At 41.7% G+C, this 16,117-nt stretch overlaps 1 protein-coding gene across 1 annotated transcript in view; it reads right to left on the reverse strand.

Annotated features, from left to right (window-relative positions):
- Positions 1-1,992: 1,992 nt before the first annotated feature.
- Positions 1,993-16,117, reverse strand: part of MAP1B (microtubule associated protein 1B) — a 67,839-nt gene continuing 53,714 nt past the window's right edge. Inside the window, exons 5-7 of the mRNA XM_063422902.1 lie at positions 8,221-14,764; positions 5,862-6,100; positions 1,993-4,086 (exon numbers count right to left, since the gene is read on the reverse strand). Coding sequence (XP_063278972.1) covers positions 3,931-4,086; positions 5,862-6,100; positions 8,221-14,764 — 6,939 coding nt within the window. The 3' untranslated portion in view covers positions 1,993-3,930. The remainder of the gene's footprint in view (positions 4,087-5,861; positions 6,101-8,220; positions 14,765-16,117) is intronic.

The following is a 16,117-nucleotide window of genomic DNA, read 5'->3' on the forward strand; positions in this document are numbered from 1 at the left end:
ACCAAGAAAATTGCTATTTCTCTCATAAACATTGTTACTGAGCAAGAACCTCTGGCGACAGATGAACAAAGAGAAGCGCATGAAAGAAATGTTCCAAATGCACGGCAAGTGCTCTTTGGAGCTCATTTGCTTGTGTTGGGAGGGATTGAAAATTCAATTAACAAATTTATTAAATCTTAGTAAAAGAGTACCAGAACTCTCCTAAAATGCATAAGCTATCATAGACAATTAAAAAAACCCCAACATTCATATACACAGTTATCTCCATTCACCACAGTATGTAAAATAAGTAAAAAAAAAAAATCAAAAGTGATTTCTATGAAAGATGGGGTGAAAATAGAGGTCAATGAGTCAAGGCCCACCTCAGGACTTTGAAAAGGCATGCAAGAGAGGCCCTATCCAAGTTCAAGAGTGGGATGGGATCCCCAAAGTTAATTCTTCATTGAATTACATGAAGCATTATATTAATAGCATTAAGATCATGACTGGGAATGCTGTTATGGGTAATACCATCATTGAAATGGAGTGTTCTTTGCACTCAGGTATTGAATCTTTACAATTAGAGTAATCAATAACAAACCATGCTCCTAGAAATCTATGCTGATCAACAGCACTCATCGTTAATGTACACAGTACATTTTGATGACTGTTACACTAAGCTAGTTGTGTAGTACTAGGATTAGCACAGGTAGATTAGTTCCACAGGCAGGAAAGTCATTAAGGGCAAGAGGAGCCAATGGAGGAGCTCATCGCTGTGTTTAACTTGGTGCCATTGCCATTTGGAAGGGAGTGGATGGAACAGGCATTGCAATGCTTCAGAATAGCCAGACCAGGGTTTTAATGTTCTTGTAGCAGCAAAAAAAAAGCAAATGTACATGTGAAGGTTAACTGGAACTGTCTGATTATCATTATTGTTTCAGAAGTAAAACAAATGCTTCAGCCATCATAAACTTGCTTGGGCATATTTAAGGCTTGATTCCAATTTGATTTACAGTAGGATCAGATGACTGTAACTTCCCTGACAGTAGTGAAGTTGCTCCTGATTCACAGGAGTAAGTGGCATAAGTGAGATCAGTCACAAGACCACTGCTGTACTTAAAACAATTTTCTACCAAAGCAGAGATACAAACCATTTCAGGTGTTGTCAGAAAATCAGAAAATCTGTTCCCACCCACTCAAAAGTTTTGAATTCTGACCTATATAATAAAGTAGAGAAATCAGAAAGAATTGTAGAAATGGTACAACTATTCTGCCAAAAATTTTGCTCGTGTCTTTGTAGACTATGTATTACAAAAGCATTTTGAGGTGAATGACAGGAGCCCAGCAAACATGCTTGTTTTCACAATACATTTCCATCTGCCTTCTGTGCCATAGTCACTCTGAGTTATTCTTAACTACTTAAAAGGTATAGCAATAAATAAAACAGCATTGCTAGAGAAAGCTAAAAAAAGGAGAAGACATTAAAAAGAAAATCAAAACCCCAGCTACTGACAAACAGTAATTCACAGCATTAAATGGGCATGAGATGCCCACATTTACAAGACCCTAAACCAGTATTAAAAAACCCTCATAAAAATTAGGAGTGCAAACATACACCTATTAAACAAAAATATCCTAACAATGTAAAACTGAAATAAATTATAAGTAGAGAAAATAAAATGAGGTCATAGTTCACTACACTGTAAAACTTAATATCAGCCATAATGGTGGTTCATACAACCAGCACATAACTCTGTGCTGGAGGCCTTTACACCTTCTTAAATTCAGATTTGCAGACTTTCTGCAATGCAACAAGATTTTTTAAATTGGGGTAAAACTTCTGAGATGAAAAAATCCAAACTGTCTTAAATCACACAGCAGTGGTGCTGTTCCTCTGCAAGCAGATTAAAGAAGGAAAAGAAGGGAGACATGAAAAAGAGGGAAAGGAAAGGAAAGGAGCGGAAAGGAAAGGAGCGGAAAGGAAAGGAGCGGAAAGGAGCGGAAAGGAGCGGAAAGGAGCGGAAAGGAAAGGAAAGGAAAGGAAAGGAAAGGAAAGGAAAGGAAAGGAAAGGAAAGGAAAGGAAAGGAAAGGAAAGGAAAGGAAAGGAAAGGAAAGGAAAGGAAAGGAAAGGAAAGGAAAGGAAAGGAAAGGAAAGGAAAGGAAAGGAAAGGAAAGGAAAGGAAAGGAAAGGAAAGGAAAGGAAAGGAAAGGAAAGGAAAGGAAAGGAAAGGAAAGGAAAGGAAAGGAAAGGAAAGGAAAGGAAAGGAAAAGGAAAGGAAAGGAAAGGAAAGGAAAGGAAAGGGACTTAACTTATTGCTTGTTCTATCCTTTTTCAAGATCTTATGAGGGTTGAGAATGTAGGTTAAAATCTTATAAGTACTGGGCAATCAGCTTCTCAAATCCCATTTTCTGTCATCATCAACAGAATAGTTTTACAATGAGGGTATCCTTCCATACCCCTCTCCCCAAAAAGGTATCGACAGTTGACTGTTTTCAATAAATTTTACCTCAATATCCATTCTCACTAGAATCTTAAACAACACTACTCATTTATCTTACAAAACTACTAAAAAAAATGCCTTCACCTGAAAATTTTTTCCTTGCATTTACCTGTAAATGAAAATGTTTGTTACAAATCATGTATTAAAAGTCCATGTAGCACTAAGAAGAAAGGCTTCTGTACATTTGTTCCCATGTTCACTCTTAAATTAAACAAATAAAATCAGTTAAGACAAAGGAAGGTTGAATACTGTACAGGCTCACAGGTAACCTTTTCCATCATTCTAAATGTTTCACCAAGTTTTGTAACTCTGATACTGGACACCACTTCAATCTTGCTTCCACAGTACGAAAGGAGCCTTCAAAGAAAAGCTCATCTTGCCTTGTTCAGCTGTCCAGGTGCATCAATGAAGTGTTCACATAGCTAGTATATGATATAATTCATAGCACCAAACCATTTGACCAGTCAGATAAGTTCCTAATACCACACATGCACACTCATGCTTCTTTACTGGTGTAACTATGATCCTACACAGATGTTTTATAAATTTGCTGTCTCAGCATTAAAAAATAAGTGCATCAAGTTTCTTTGTACATTCAAGTCACTTTCTAAGGCAAATTGTCTACTGTATGTACTCCCGACTGCTTTGGTATTTTGCTTCAGGTAATCGACAGTGGACATGGGTGTTCAAGCATGTGGACTGGTCAGTTCTGGCTGGAGTGAGTGGGCTTTCGCTGGAAGCATGCCTTAGACCAACAATTCTGCATGTTGTAAGAAAGGTTTTAGGCTTCTGGATGGGGTGCAGGCTACATGCATATTTGGCCTATGATTGTTAACGGTGTGTCAGTATGCAGAGTTCAAAAATAAAGTGGAAAGCTGCTGATGAGTGATTAGGTCATACATCCCTTCCTAGCCATGTTCTCTTTCTTTATATTTTTTTGAGCTAACTTAATTCTTTAAAAAAAGGATCCCCATAGTGATAGCTCATATTGATAAAAATTTAAAATTTTCTTCTCATGTGAGAACATAAGCAGACTAGTAGTAAGCGATACATCTATTGCCATGAGACAAATGCAGACCTAATAATTTACTACTTTCTCCTCCTACCCCTCTCTCTATTTCTATTAGTTTCTTTAGAGGACAAATGCCTCTACCTGGCAAAAGTCAGTTGGGGTTGCTAGTGCATGGTTTCAAAACGTTCAGTGGAGATGCAACTGGATCTGTATTTTCGCAGTAACTTGTACTCTACTATGGGAAGACTGTTATTTCCCTTAGCAACCAACAAAGACTGAAAGATATTAGTGACTTGCATCACTGTGACACAGTATAGCATTTGGCAGATATATAGTTCAGCAGTTGAAATAGATGAGTTGAATTTTTCAGAAAAGGTGTTCTCAAACTGAAGAATTTCTGGAAGCGAAGTTTGATCTTGTGATGCGTGGTCTTGTTCTTACAGTTCAATCTTGCATGCAGGAAAAGATTCATCTTGCATAACAACAGTGCTGCTGCTTGCCAAAACCATGATGTTGAGATCCTGCTGCTTCTCATGGGTCTCTTGATACCATTCCCTCATCACTTCTGAGTCATGGGTTGGGATTAAAGTCACCTGCAACACAAAACAGAAGTCCTGTTGAATGGACCACAGACACAATTGATATGCAAAATGTCTTTTCAAGAAGCCCAGGCCAACAAGTATGTTTCCCTTTTGGAAAGAGTGAATTTTTATGAAATGAATAAATTGATAGATAAAAGGAAATCAGCATGTAGGTAAGGCAGAATGACTGCAATTAAGTAGTTTATCAAAATAAAATGTTGGTTTTGTAAGGTGCTGAGATGTAGCTTTCAGGACAAGTATCAGGTTGTAATCTGCACTGATAACTCTTCAGATTATTATTTTGATTACTTATGCATCATAATGGAAAGGCACATTAAGTTTCCAAATGCATGTAATTACAAAGTGTGAAATAGTTCATCCCTGCTTAGAACTGCAACAATGCCAAACTCAGATTATATATAGGGTATTGTAAAATTATGAAACAGCCAACTGGTCCTATAAATCAGCTCTCAACTGCTTAAAAACCAGGAACTGGTCTGAAGGGCCAGAGACGTGGGAGCAGCTGAGTGCAGTGCAGCTCTGTGCTTCACACATCATCAATGGTTTCACTGGTGCCCCGACTGGAGGCCTGCTGGGGTTCACTATTCTTCCTTTTGTTTGTTTCCCTCAGAGAATTTTTTCCCATATATGTTGCTAGGAGACTAAATGAAGATCGGATACTTTAGCAAGGCAAAAAAAGTTGCCACACCTCAGGGGAGGAGTGCAGCTAGTTACTCTCTCTTTTTCCTGGGGACTCTCTGGGAAGGGCAGAGATACCGGGAGAACTGGGGAGAGAATTGGGTCTGGGGAAAAAAGGTGTTGGGAGCAGTCCTAGCTTTCTCTTTCCTCTCGTCATGGGGATGGGAGAGAGGCTGCAGTCGCTGTGGGAAGAATTCACCACCACTGCAGGGTTCTGTCTTCTGCCGTGAGTGGAGCTCTGCTCGTGAGAGTGGCCATGGCACTGGGACCTTATCAACAACACACCTCATCACACAGGGCGCCCTTTGCCATCTGCTGGGTGCCTCAGGACACCCCGGGATCCCTGAGACCCTTCCCTTTCCAAGGGAGTCTCTCTCTGCCCTGGGCACCTTTCCTTTACTACTACTTCAGTTTTCTCTGCTACACTGCAGCTCTGCACTGCCCGCCTGCCCCTGGAGTTTCTGATACATCTCATGTACCACCCCAGGGTTTTGGCCATTCCTGCCGTCCCTGCTTGGTGTTCCTCAGAGCCCTGCAGGGCACTGGGACGGGTTATCCCAGCGTTTTTGAAGCAAAGCCTCTCCTCCACCCCTCCCCGTGTGGGCCCAGCCGCCATTGCCGTGTGCTCCCTGCCCACAGCGCCCCCTGCAGGCGTGGAGGAATCACCGCACCCGCCCTGCCCGGCCGGGAGCCAGCAGCGCCCCTGGGGGCTGTGGGTGGAACTGCACCCACAGGGAATTGTTAAAGAGCAGAAGAAACTTCTCTCTCTCTGGGGATGTTTTGTTCTGTTTGTTGTTGTTGCTGTTATTGTTGCTTGCTTGCCTTGTTAAACATACTAATAAAGAACTGTTATTCCTTTTCCCATATCTTTGCCTGAAAGCCCCTTAATTTCAAAGTTATAATAATTTGGAGGGTGCAGGGCTGTCATCTTCTCCATTCCAAAGGAAATTCCTGCCTTCCTAGGCAGACACCTGTCTTTCAGACCAAAACAAGGCCCCATTCGCTGCCATCCACTCCAGAGGTGGTCTACTTTCTCACAGCTGAGAAAAGTTTAGATTTCCAGGTTGAGATAGGAGTGTGGAGCCTACCTGCATGTTGCTCTCCCACTGCGCCTTGCCCTCCAGCAGGGAGTCCAGAACAGCCCTGCTTGGTTCCTCGGCTGCAGCATCATTCCCGCTCACCACATAGTAGGATGACCGCACCCTCTTGAAAAACTCAACATCAACATTCTTGCTGTTGCTGTGGTTGGGAATGTACACCAGATCCAAATACACTGGAGGTCCTGGAGGCACTGCTGTAGATTTTGCCACCTTAGTATTCCCAGGTCCTTTGGAAACCAAACGACAAAAGAATATATCACAGGCTGGTTAAAAACATGCATTTATTAATTACTGTTATAACCACTGAGGTGAGATGTAACCAATTATGGAATTACCCTCCTAAATATAATGACATGTTAAAACTTTGTTGTACCCCAATCATGATTGTAATGGGAGGAAAACCCTGAAAAACTGGAACTATGTAATACAATAAAAAATCACTACCATGTGACAAAAATTTGCCTGAACTTCTTCCAGTGATATATTACTATTATCCAACAATTACTCTGCAGGGCTGTGATTACTGAATTACCATTCAGTAAATGATGGTACTATTTTCCTGATGAAGTGCAGCTTTCTGAAAGTCTAGGGTATGAATGATTATAAAATCTAGTATCACACAGGAAATCATGAAAATTTGAAGCAGTCCTGAAATCTGAGGTACATAGCAAGACATGATAGCAATTGTTATACTCAGGCTGCCTCACAGATGCATCAGGAAACTACTACATGTGAGCACAAAGAGAGTCAAGGAGGAACTTGGAAGGAGAAAGCTGGAAAGCAATTCAGGGAACAGAGTCAAGTATTTGTCTGCCTGCTGTATCCTTGTTCCCACACAAAAATTAGCTACTTATTGGAAAAAGTAGGGGGAAGCATTTCTTTGCTGCTGTACATCGTATATATAGTACTTGTTCTAAGAAAAAGAGCTTCAGTCAAAATGAAGTGCAACATGTAAACATATTAAAAATATTACACAAAAATTTGTATATTTAGCTCTAAACTGAATCATGGTATAAACTAAAAATCTGGCTTCAGCCAGCAATTTAACCCAGATGATCAAAGTTTATGGTTTATTAGCTCTCTCATGTTGATTAGGCTTGGTAAACAATTATCTGAGCAATACAATCAATTTAGGGTTGAACAGTGTAAGGGCAGCAAACTCCCTGACAGTCGTCTAGCATCTCCTGGCACTTACCATAGGGCAAAATCCCAAATGAAGTGATAAGATTTCCTGATTTAGAGAGTTTCTGCTACTCGTTTTGTTAGAGATTATTTTATCATCTTTGATGATAAAAAAACTCTGATGTCTTTTTTAATTGTGAATACTAACACTGATTAAGATACTTGTTGCTACATTTTTTACAGTTTCACATCATTACTAATTATTCTAGCACATACCTGAGAAATATGCCTAATGACTTTGATGTACAGCTGAAGTGTTGCAGAAATGCACAGCATGAATAATTACATTGCTGGTTTGGAATGTATCTTTTCACAAAGAGATGCAAACAATGATGTGAGAAAGGAACAGTGGACTACCAAAAATGGGGAAGCTAAGGACAACTGAGTGCTGATTTGTTTGTGCTGAATTCTAGAACTGCTCCTTGTAAAGAAGCTTTCAATAAAACATCAGCCCTCACAGCAGAAAAATCAAAGTATCCCCAAAATAGTCCCTAACAAGGTCTGCCAGAAATGAGATTAGTGCAATACCTCCTTCAGTAATCTAATTCATATTTTATTGCTACTTAGAATGTACAACAGATATTCAAAATTACATTAACTTTCTGTATGTTTAGTCATCGCTGACGGCATAAGACCGGATTATGTGATGTACATGCTTAGTTCACTCAAAATGCTTTTATTAGTGTTAAATATTTTTAAATGCTGCTTTTAAAATCAATCCAGCAAAGTAATAAGAACATCCAAAGAGAAATAAGGACTTTGCCCCCCACAATATTAAATTGTATTAATTTATGTAAAGAGAATTGTATCTACTTCTTTCTCACAATGAATGAAGGGGTTCACTTTGCTACTGATTTTACTTCACCTACAAGAGTGGTACTTTCAATTCTGTAAGGTGCTTAACTGTTTAGACAACTTGTGTTAAATTATTTCTCTTTTATGTACTCTCTGGGCAAACTGACATCAATTATCTCAGTTTATAGAAGTAAAACTAGTGAATTTCATGCATTTAAATGTGGCATTTACAAGCCTTATTTATACTTAAGACCTGAAATTTCTTTGAGGATACGCCAAAAACCACACTCTCAGATGATGTAACGACAAACTAACTACACTGCAACAACTAAGAAAATCACAAAACTAGGGCACTGCTATTTGTCTTTACCTGTGGTTGCAGTCTTTGCTGACTTGGATGTTGTTGTATTTGCCGCATTCTTGGTGTCCTTATCTTTCTCTTCCACTCGAGACTTTACCTCTGGATTAGAGATATTTTTGGCTGCCTTCTCCACAGGTTCCTTCTTTTTTGGAGAGGCTGTTCTGGAGATTTTGTCTAAAGATTCTTTTGTAGCTGGCTTTGGTGAAGCCACTTGTTTCGATTTACCATCGCTTTTTTTGACAGGAGAAGACGACTTGGTCTTTGTACCCTGCTTTTTTGTCTTTGTCTTTTCTTTGAGGTCCTTCTTCAAAGGCTTACCTAGACTCTGCTCAACTGGCAGAGCCTCTGGGTCAACCATGGTAACATCAGGGTGCCTGGGGGAAGGGCTGCGATCCTGCATTGGGACAGGCGGTGGGTCGATGTGCTTGTAGGTAATTGTCTTGTCCGTCGGAATGGTTTCAGACTCATCTTCTGAGTCAATGTTAGCATCTGCAGTGATGGAAGGGCATTCTTCAGTCTCCGGGGGAACATCTGAATCGGTCTGAGATGGTGCAGACTCGCTCACAGATGTGGGAGGGGTTTCATCACACTGCCGCCCTTGCTGCTTCCCCCCAGAGGGAGGCTGAGCTCCCCCGGACTGAGTCAGGGGCTTCTCTTGATCTTGAGACTGTTCCTCACTTGCAAACCACTCAAGGGGATTTGGATTGATAAACGAGGGCGACAGTTCAGTTTTGGGATGTTTATACTCACAAGAGGACACGAGGCATAAGTCAACATCCTGGCGGGATTCTGCTAAGGATTTAGTTGGAGTGAAGTGTGCACTTGCTTCGTAGGAATAGCTGGCAGCTTCGGGTGACCTCCCAGAGGTGGCTCTCCCAGTTGTCTCAAACGAGTAATCTGTGGCTTCAGGTGAACTGGAGGCTTTGCCAGTTGTCTCATAGGAGTAAGTCATGGCCTCTGATGACCTGGTGGTCCTCCCAATTGTCTCATAGCAGTAGCCAACAGCTTCTGGTGACTTAGAGGTTTTCCTTGTTGTCTCATAGGTGTAATCCATAGTGTCGGGTGATCTGGTAGCTTTCCCAGTCAACTCATAGGAATAATCTGTGGCTTCAGGTGATTTGGTGGTTTTCCCAGCTGTCTCAAAGGAATAATCTGTGGCCCCTGGTGACCTGGTGGTTTTCCCTGTTATCTGATAAGAATAATCTGTGACCTCAGATGAACTCATATTTTTTGCAATTATCTCATATGAGTAGTCCGCACCCTCGGGTGACCCAGCAGTGTTCCTGGTTATCTCATAGGAATAATCTGTGGAGTCAGGAGACCTAGTGGCTTTTCTGCTTGTCTCATAGGAGAAATCCATGGCTTGAGGTGATCTAGTAGATTTTCCAACTGCCTCATAGGAATAGCTAATGTTCTCTGGTGACCTAGTAGTTTTCTCTCTGGTCTCATATGAATAACTAAGTTCTTCTGGAGACCTGCTGCTTTTCTCTGAATCCTCTTTATCTGGGCTGAGTAAAGGTTCTGGACTGTGCTTTGATAGGGGTTCCTGATAACCAAAGGCTTTGACAGAAGACACTTGCTGTGACAACAAAGGTGTGTGACTAGCTGACACTGCTTCTGTCATTGCAGGAGGTGAGTCTGGAAAAGTAGGAGAATACAGGGGAGAAGATTCCCTTGGAGTTAATGGAGATAGGTCAGATTTTGGTGACAGCTTTTCTCCTAGGCTCTGCACCTTTTCTGAGGTAAAAGAAGAGTGAAGTGACATCTCTCTGGGTGGAACACCACCTGAAAAAGTTTCATCTGGCAGTGGTGAAGCTACCTGGGAAGGTGTATGAGCCGATGAAGTTGACGATGAAGCTTCAATTTGAGAAACTGAAATAATTTCTGAAATATCTTTCTCTTGAGAGTAAGATGACTGCTCCACAGGTGAAATCTTCCGTGCAAAAGGAGACTCCTGTATATCTGAAGGGCTATAATCTACTTCCGTTGGTCCGTTTTCAGATATATGGTGTACACCAGTGCCTACACCAGGATATTCTGGAGACTGCCTACTAAAATCCATTGCTAAAGACTGCTCAGGTGACTCCCGACCATATTCTACTGACATAGCTGACTGCTCAGGAGATCTGTGATCAAGCACCGGTGTTCTTGACTTCGCAGTTTTAGGTGAGAAATCTGGTGGAGAAATTGACATAGGCCTTGGGCACTCTTCTTTAGATGGGGACATTTCTGTTTCTTGAAAAGTTGTCGGTGTTTGCACAACTGACACTGAAAGGGAATCATCAACTTCAGTGGAGTGGGGAGAACCAACCTCAGCGTGCAAAGAAGGAGATACATCATCAGTAGTTGGTTCTGGAAATGAACTAGTGGCAACAGATGCTGTAGAGACAGAAGCCACTCCTTCTATATGGGAATAGGTGTCTTCTGCAACAACCTCATCAACAGGAGTTGCAGACTTGTCAGAGACGGTGCCTTCAGAAATTGACATTTTGGTATCTTCTTTTAAAGAACCAAACTGACTGATATCTATTTGAGTTGGTGAGAGATCACCTGCTAACTTCCGCTCATCCAAGACCAGTGAAGACTGGGAGCTGCTGGGTTCTGTATCCTCCATTTTCCTTTCCAGGCTGAAGCCTTCCTTAATTGCCATGAATTCCATGCTTTTTTCATCTTGTTTTTCTTGGAAGAGGCCCACAGAGCTTGCTTCAGAGGCTGGGCTCATCTGAACAGGTGATTTGTCTTTTTCAGGTTTCCCCTCAGAAGGACTTCCATAATCTCTGGTGGGAGACTTTAAATCAGCACTCAAAAATGTATCATAAGGGGTCTCTGAACCTATCAGCGGTGGGCTCCGCAGAGGCGAGAGAACCTTTTCAATAGGAGATTCTGAATCTGGCACAGGCTCATCCATAGGGCTTATTCTGCATTTTGCAGACTCATCTTTGACTTCACTGAACTCAAAGCTAACAGGAGCTTCTGACTTCTCACTGGTTTCAGAGGGAAGCTGACTGGACTTTTCATCAGTGGGAGACTGATAATAAGGTGTGTGACCAGCACTACCAGCAGCAGACTGTGAGGGAGATGCTACTTCTAATGTTTTATCTTCAGGGCTTGCACAGTGCTCTTCAGCAACCTCCTGGTGTACATCAGGCAATTTAGCAGTGGGGACAGACTCAGAAGAAACCTTGATCTCATTGGGAGTGAGTGAAAAGTTCACACTGCGTTCACTCAGTGGTGTTTTGGCAACAGGCGACGGAGGGGACAAACTGTCAGCTGGACTCTTTGCTGAACTACGTTTTCCACCATCTTCTTGGAAGGATTCTTTGATTTCTAGTTTGTCAGTGCCTTGGATTTCGCTTTCTCTTTGCCGGTACACATCTTGGAATGCAGATTTGCAGAATTTGTCTTCCTCCAATGAAGAAGGTGGTGAGATGGTGGAAGCTGAGGCATTATAATCCTTACCGTCTGTGGCCTCTGTTTTGGATCCTTCAGATAATCCATTAAAAGCATCTGGAAGTGGAGAAAGTTTGGCTCTGCTGAACTCTTGAGAGTACAGTGATGTCTCATACTTGGTAATGTTCACATACTCCTGGGAGGGTGACTCGCTTTCCTCATTGTTAGTTTCATCACTCATGACATCTCGGGGTGTCGACATTTCATCCATTGGAGTTGGTTCACTGGATATTTCAATGGTGGACTGTGTGTAACCTGAAGTAGCAGTGAATTCCTCAGGTTGATCTTCTCTATTTTCTTCATCAGAAACAGTGGCTTCACTTTCTGAACCACCAGGTAGAGTCTCGTCATGGATAGAAGAAGCTGGTTCAATCACTGGAGACTGAGACTCTGAGCGTTTAGTTGGTGTAATTACGAGTAAGCCATACTTATCCTCAGCTTCACCAGACTCTGCAGCTTTGTCTACTACAGCCATCACATAATCTTCTTCGGCTTCTGTTTTTTCAGTTTCCTCTTCATCTCTGATGTCTTCTGCTTTGTCTTCCTCATCTTCTTCAGTCTCTTCAGTTTCTGCCTTTTCTATTGCTTCCTCCCTGTCTTCTTCAGCTCGTTCATCAGATGCCTCATAATCTGCCTTTTCAATATACTTTTCATCTCTAATGTTGGCATCTACTTGAGTCATTACTTTTTCTGAGCCACCTCCAATTTTTCTTGATTCTTCCATATATGGTTTTGTCGCATCCAGTCGTGTTTTTTCTACTTCATTTTCATCTCGTTCTTCAGCTTCTTCTGTCTCTGCCTTTTCTTCATAATCTGCTTCAGATGATTCTTCCAAGCCAGTTCCCTCATCTTCAAACTTTTCATTGTCATCAACCTTGTGTTTCTCCACAGGTTCCAGCTCTTCAGGTGTCTGTTCACACTCACCCTCAGCCTCTGTGGTAGTTATGCCTTCATCGGAGGACTCAGCAGGTCCTTCATTATCCAATTTTTCTTTTTGCACCTCAAAGGCGTCTTTTTGTACTGTGCCAGTGAGTTTCAGGTCATCCTTTATAAGTGTAACTGGAGATTTTGTTTCTTTTATTGTTTCTACTTCTTCAGCTTTCAGTTCCTCAAAATCCTTTGTTAAATCCTCTGGTGAAGACATGAGGGATCTCTCTGCCTCAAGCTCCTTCCCACCAGCTGTAATTTCTGCAGCTGCTACAGTTGTGGCTCCAACTGCTGCAAGGGCAGCTTGTGCTCCACTGACTTTGAGGTCCTTCTTCACACCTTTAACTTTTCCTTTTTCCTTTGGCTTTCCAGCAGGTATTGCTTCTTTTTTAGCAGGTTCCTCCTTCTTTTGTGGTTTAGGCTTTGCTGCTGGCTTTTTGGCTTCATTTGAAGGAGTAGCTGTCTTCTTTGTTTCTTTAGGAACCTTCTTGATGTCCTTTTTGGCTTCTTTGTCTTCCTTCTTGATTTCCTTCTTCTCTTCTTTTTTAGCTTCTTTTTTGACTTCTTTTGTTGAAGTTTCTTTCTTTATTTCCTTCTTAGTTTCCTTCTTCTCTTCCTTTTTCACCTCCTTTTTAACTTCTTTCTTGATCTCCTCTTTTTTTGGTTTTTCCTCTTTTTTGATGGGTGTTTTCTCCTCTCTTTTAGAAACCTCTTTCTTTGGCTTTTCTTTGTCCTCTTTCTTTTCTTCAGGTTTTGCTTTGACTTCCTTTTTCACTGTCTTCTCCTTTGACATTTTCGGTTTTACATCTGTGCCTTGTTTTTCAGCAGTTTCAGATTTCACTAGTTGTTCTTCCTTATTTGCTATTTCTTTTTCCACCACTGTTGGTTTGGTCTCTACTTTTGCTGGTTTTTCTTTTTTGACTGGAACTTTTTCTTTGCTTTCCACCTTCTGAGGCTTTTCTGGTACTGGGCTAGACTTCACAGGCTCTGGTGTTTCTTCTTTAGATTCCTTTCTGACAGGCTTATTTGGTGGTGTCTTTGCAGCAGGCTTCAGACTCTCCTTGCTGTCTGTTCGTTGTTTCAATTTTGCTTGTTTCACAGCTGGACTAGCAATGTTCCCAGTTAGATCTTTTTGTGTAACCATCGGTTGTTTCAGGAAGTCTAAGTGCTTGAGTTTTTCTAGTCCCTCTAGAATATTATACTGGGTGCTGTTTCCAGGAAAGAGAACTCGGATTATTTTTTCTGCAGGATTAGCAGGATGCCACACAATGAGAGATGAGACAGAGGTGAAATAGGATAATGGAATGTCTAGCTCTTGGCCATTTGGTAGCAGGAATTCAGCTTTATCTCTGTTAGTACCACTCCACTGCTGCATAAAATATTGCATCTCTTTGCTATTTTTGACAGGATTAAGTACATACATCTCAAGTTTGCCAACTCCCATTTTCTGAAATAAAATGATAGGGTCAATGGTATTTCCTGTATTTCTGAAGAGAGGTTCTGGTTTCATAGACAATTTGTTTAAATACTGGAGAGTAAAACAAGCTTCTTCTACACTCCTTTTTACTCTAAAATTAGGATCCAGGTTCTTCAGGTTCTCAGGTACATTAAGGAACACAACTCCTAAATCAGGTGAGATCAGATTTTTCATCCAGTCGCTGTTGGTAGTAGATCCTTGAGACTGTTCCTCTTCTAGTTCAGCTATCTTTCGCTGCAGCATGCTATTGATTCCTGGCAGATTGTCATCTCCAATGTGAGTGAGCAGAATGGAATCTACCCTGTCCAAGTGCCGGATGAGTTTCCAAAAACAAGATTTTCTTTCTGATCCTCCATTGATAAGCATATTGAATCCATTCACTGCAAACAGTGCAGAGTCTCCTCTTCCCCCTGGGAAAATGTAGCAGCAGGGTTTGGAGAGCTTCAAGAAACCTCCTGAGGTTGGGGGTTCCAAAATGTCAAAAGGTGATGGCACTTCCACTGATTCTGACAGATACTCTGTGAATTCAGAGAGTCCTTCCATCTCGGGCAATATGGAAGCTGAGTTGAGTTTAATGTTAATGAAGTCTTGAAGGTTGTGTCTGTCAAGGTTGGAATTTTTCCAGTCCCCTTCCTCGGGGCAGAAAAGAGTTAGGCTGGCTTTGTTGGCAGGGTGTGTGGTGCTCAGCAATTCACCAATCTAGGGTTATAAAACAAAAACACAAGAAGATGCACACATTATGACAATTAGTGTCAACACATAATATTTCCTTATCAGATAGAGAAAACCTTTTTCATTTGGTTCTTCTGGTGAGTCCCCATCCTAGACGCTAAAGTAACCTGATATCACAATTAGTTTACTGCTGTAATTTTTAAATACAAAGGTGTTTTTATTACTCTTATTTCTAGTCAGTACTACCCAAAGGACAACAGGATGTAAGGTTCCTCCTTCCCTCCTCCATACTTTATAGAAGAATGGCACTAAATATTACACTGACAGGGTATGAGGATTATGGGGATAATGCAGCCTGAGCTGCCTCTGTGTGACTACCATGGGCTCATGACTCTCCCTGCTGCTCCAGTCCATCCAGAAGAGACAGCCAAGTATCTAAAGGACAAAGTGAAAGCTCTTAACAGGCAAAGAGCAGCAGCAACAGAAGAGGCCAGCACCCTCCCATGGGCAGTTGCCATCCTTTCTCCTTCTCTCAAGGGATATGTTCCACCACACCGCTGTTTGTGCAGGTCTTTCTGAGGGTTGACCCCTGAAAAGCCAGTGTTGCTCCCAGTTTTGCTCCTAGATTTATCAAGACTGGCTGCAGGAGAGTTTTTTTCAGAATGGTGACCATGAGATGGTGGAACTCAGAATCCTATGAGGAGGAAGCAAAGCACTAAGCAGGACTGGAATCTTGAATTTAGACCTCTTCAAAGACTACTTGGAGGAATCCCATTGTTTAGGGTTACTCGAAAACACAAGAGTCCAAGAGTCAGTATTCAAGCATCCTTCCTTCAAGCTCAAGACCAGTGTATACCCATGAATAACAAATCAGCCAAAGGGGTCAGGAGACCTGCATGGAGAAGCAGGGAGCTTCTAGTAAATCTGAAATAGAAGAAGGAAATCTATGGGATGTGGGAAAAGGCACAGTCCAAGTGGAAGGACTATTGGAACATTGTCAGAACGTGCATGGATGTAACAATGAAGGTCAAGGCCCACCTAGAATTGAGTTTGGTAAAAGCTATCAAGGACAACAAGAAGGACTTCTACAAGTACATCAGCAGCAAAAGGAAGATTAAGGAACATGTGGCGTCACTGATAAATCAGATTGGAGTCCTGGTCATGGAAGACTTAGAGAAGGTGGAATTACTGAATACCTTCTTTGCCTCAGTCTTTACTGCTGAGGCCAGCCCTCAACCTTGGAGATAAGGGAGGCTGGAGAAAGAAGAGTTTTTTTGGTTGTAGGGAGTTGCATTAGAGATCAGCTGGGCAGACTTAACATCAATAAATCCATGGGTCCTGATGAGATGCACTCACAGGTGCTGAGTAAGCTGGCAGGTG

Source organism: Prinia subflava, chromosome Z (assembly GCF_021018805.1).
Source record: "Prinia subflava isolate CZ2003 ecotype Zambia chromosome Z, Cam_Psub_1.2, whole genome shotgun sequence".
NCBI classification, from domain to species: domain Eukaryota; kingdom Metazoa; phylum Chordata; class Aves; order Passeriformes; family Cisticolidae; genus Prinia; species Prinia subflava.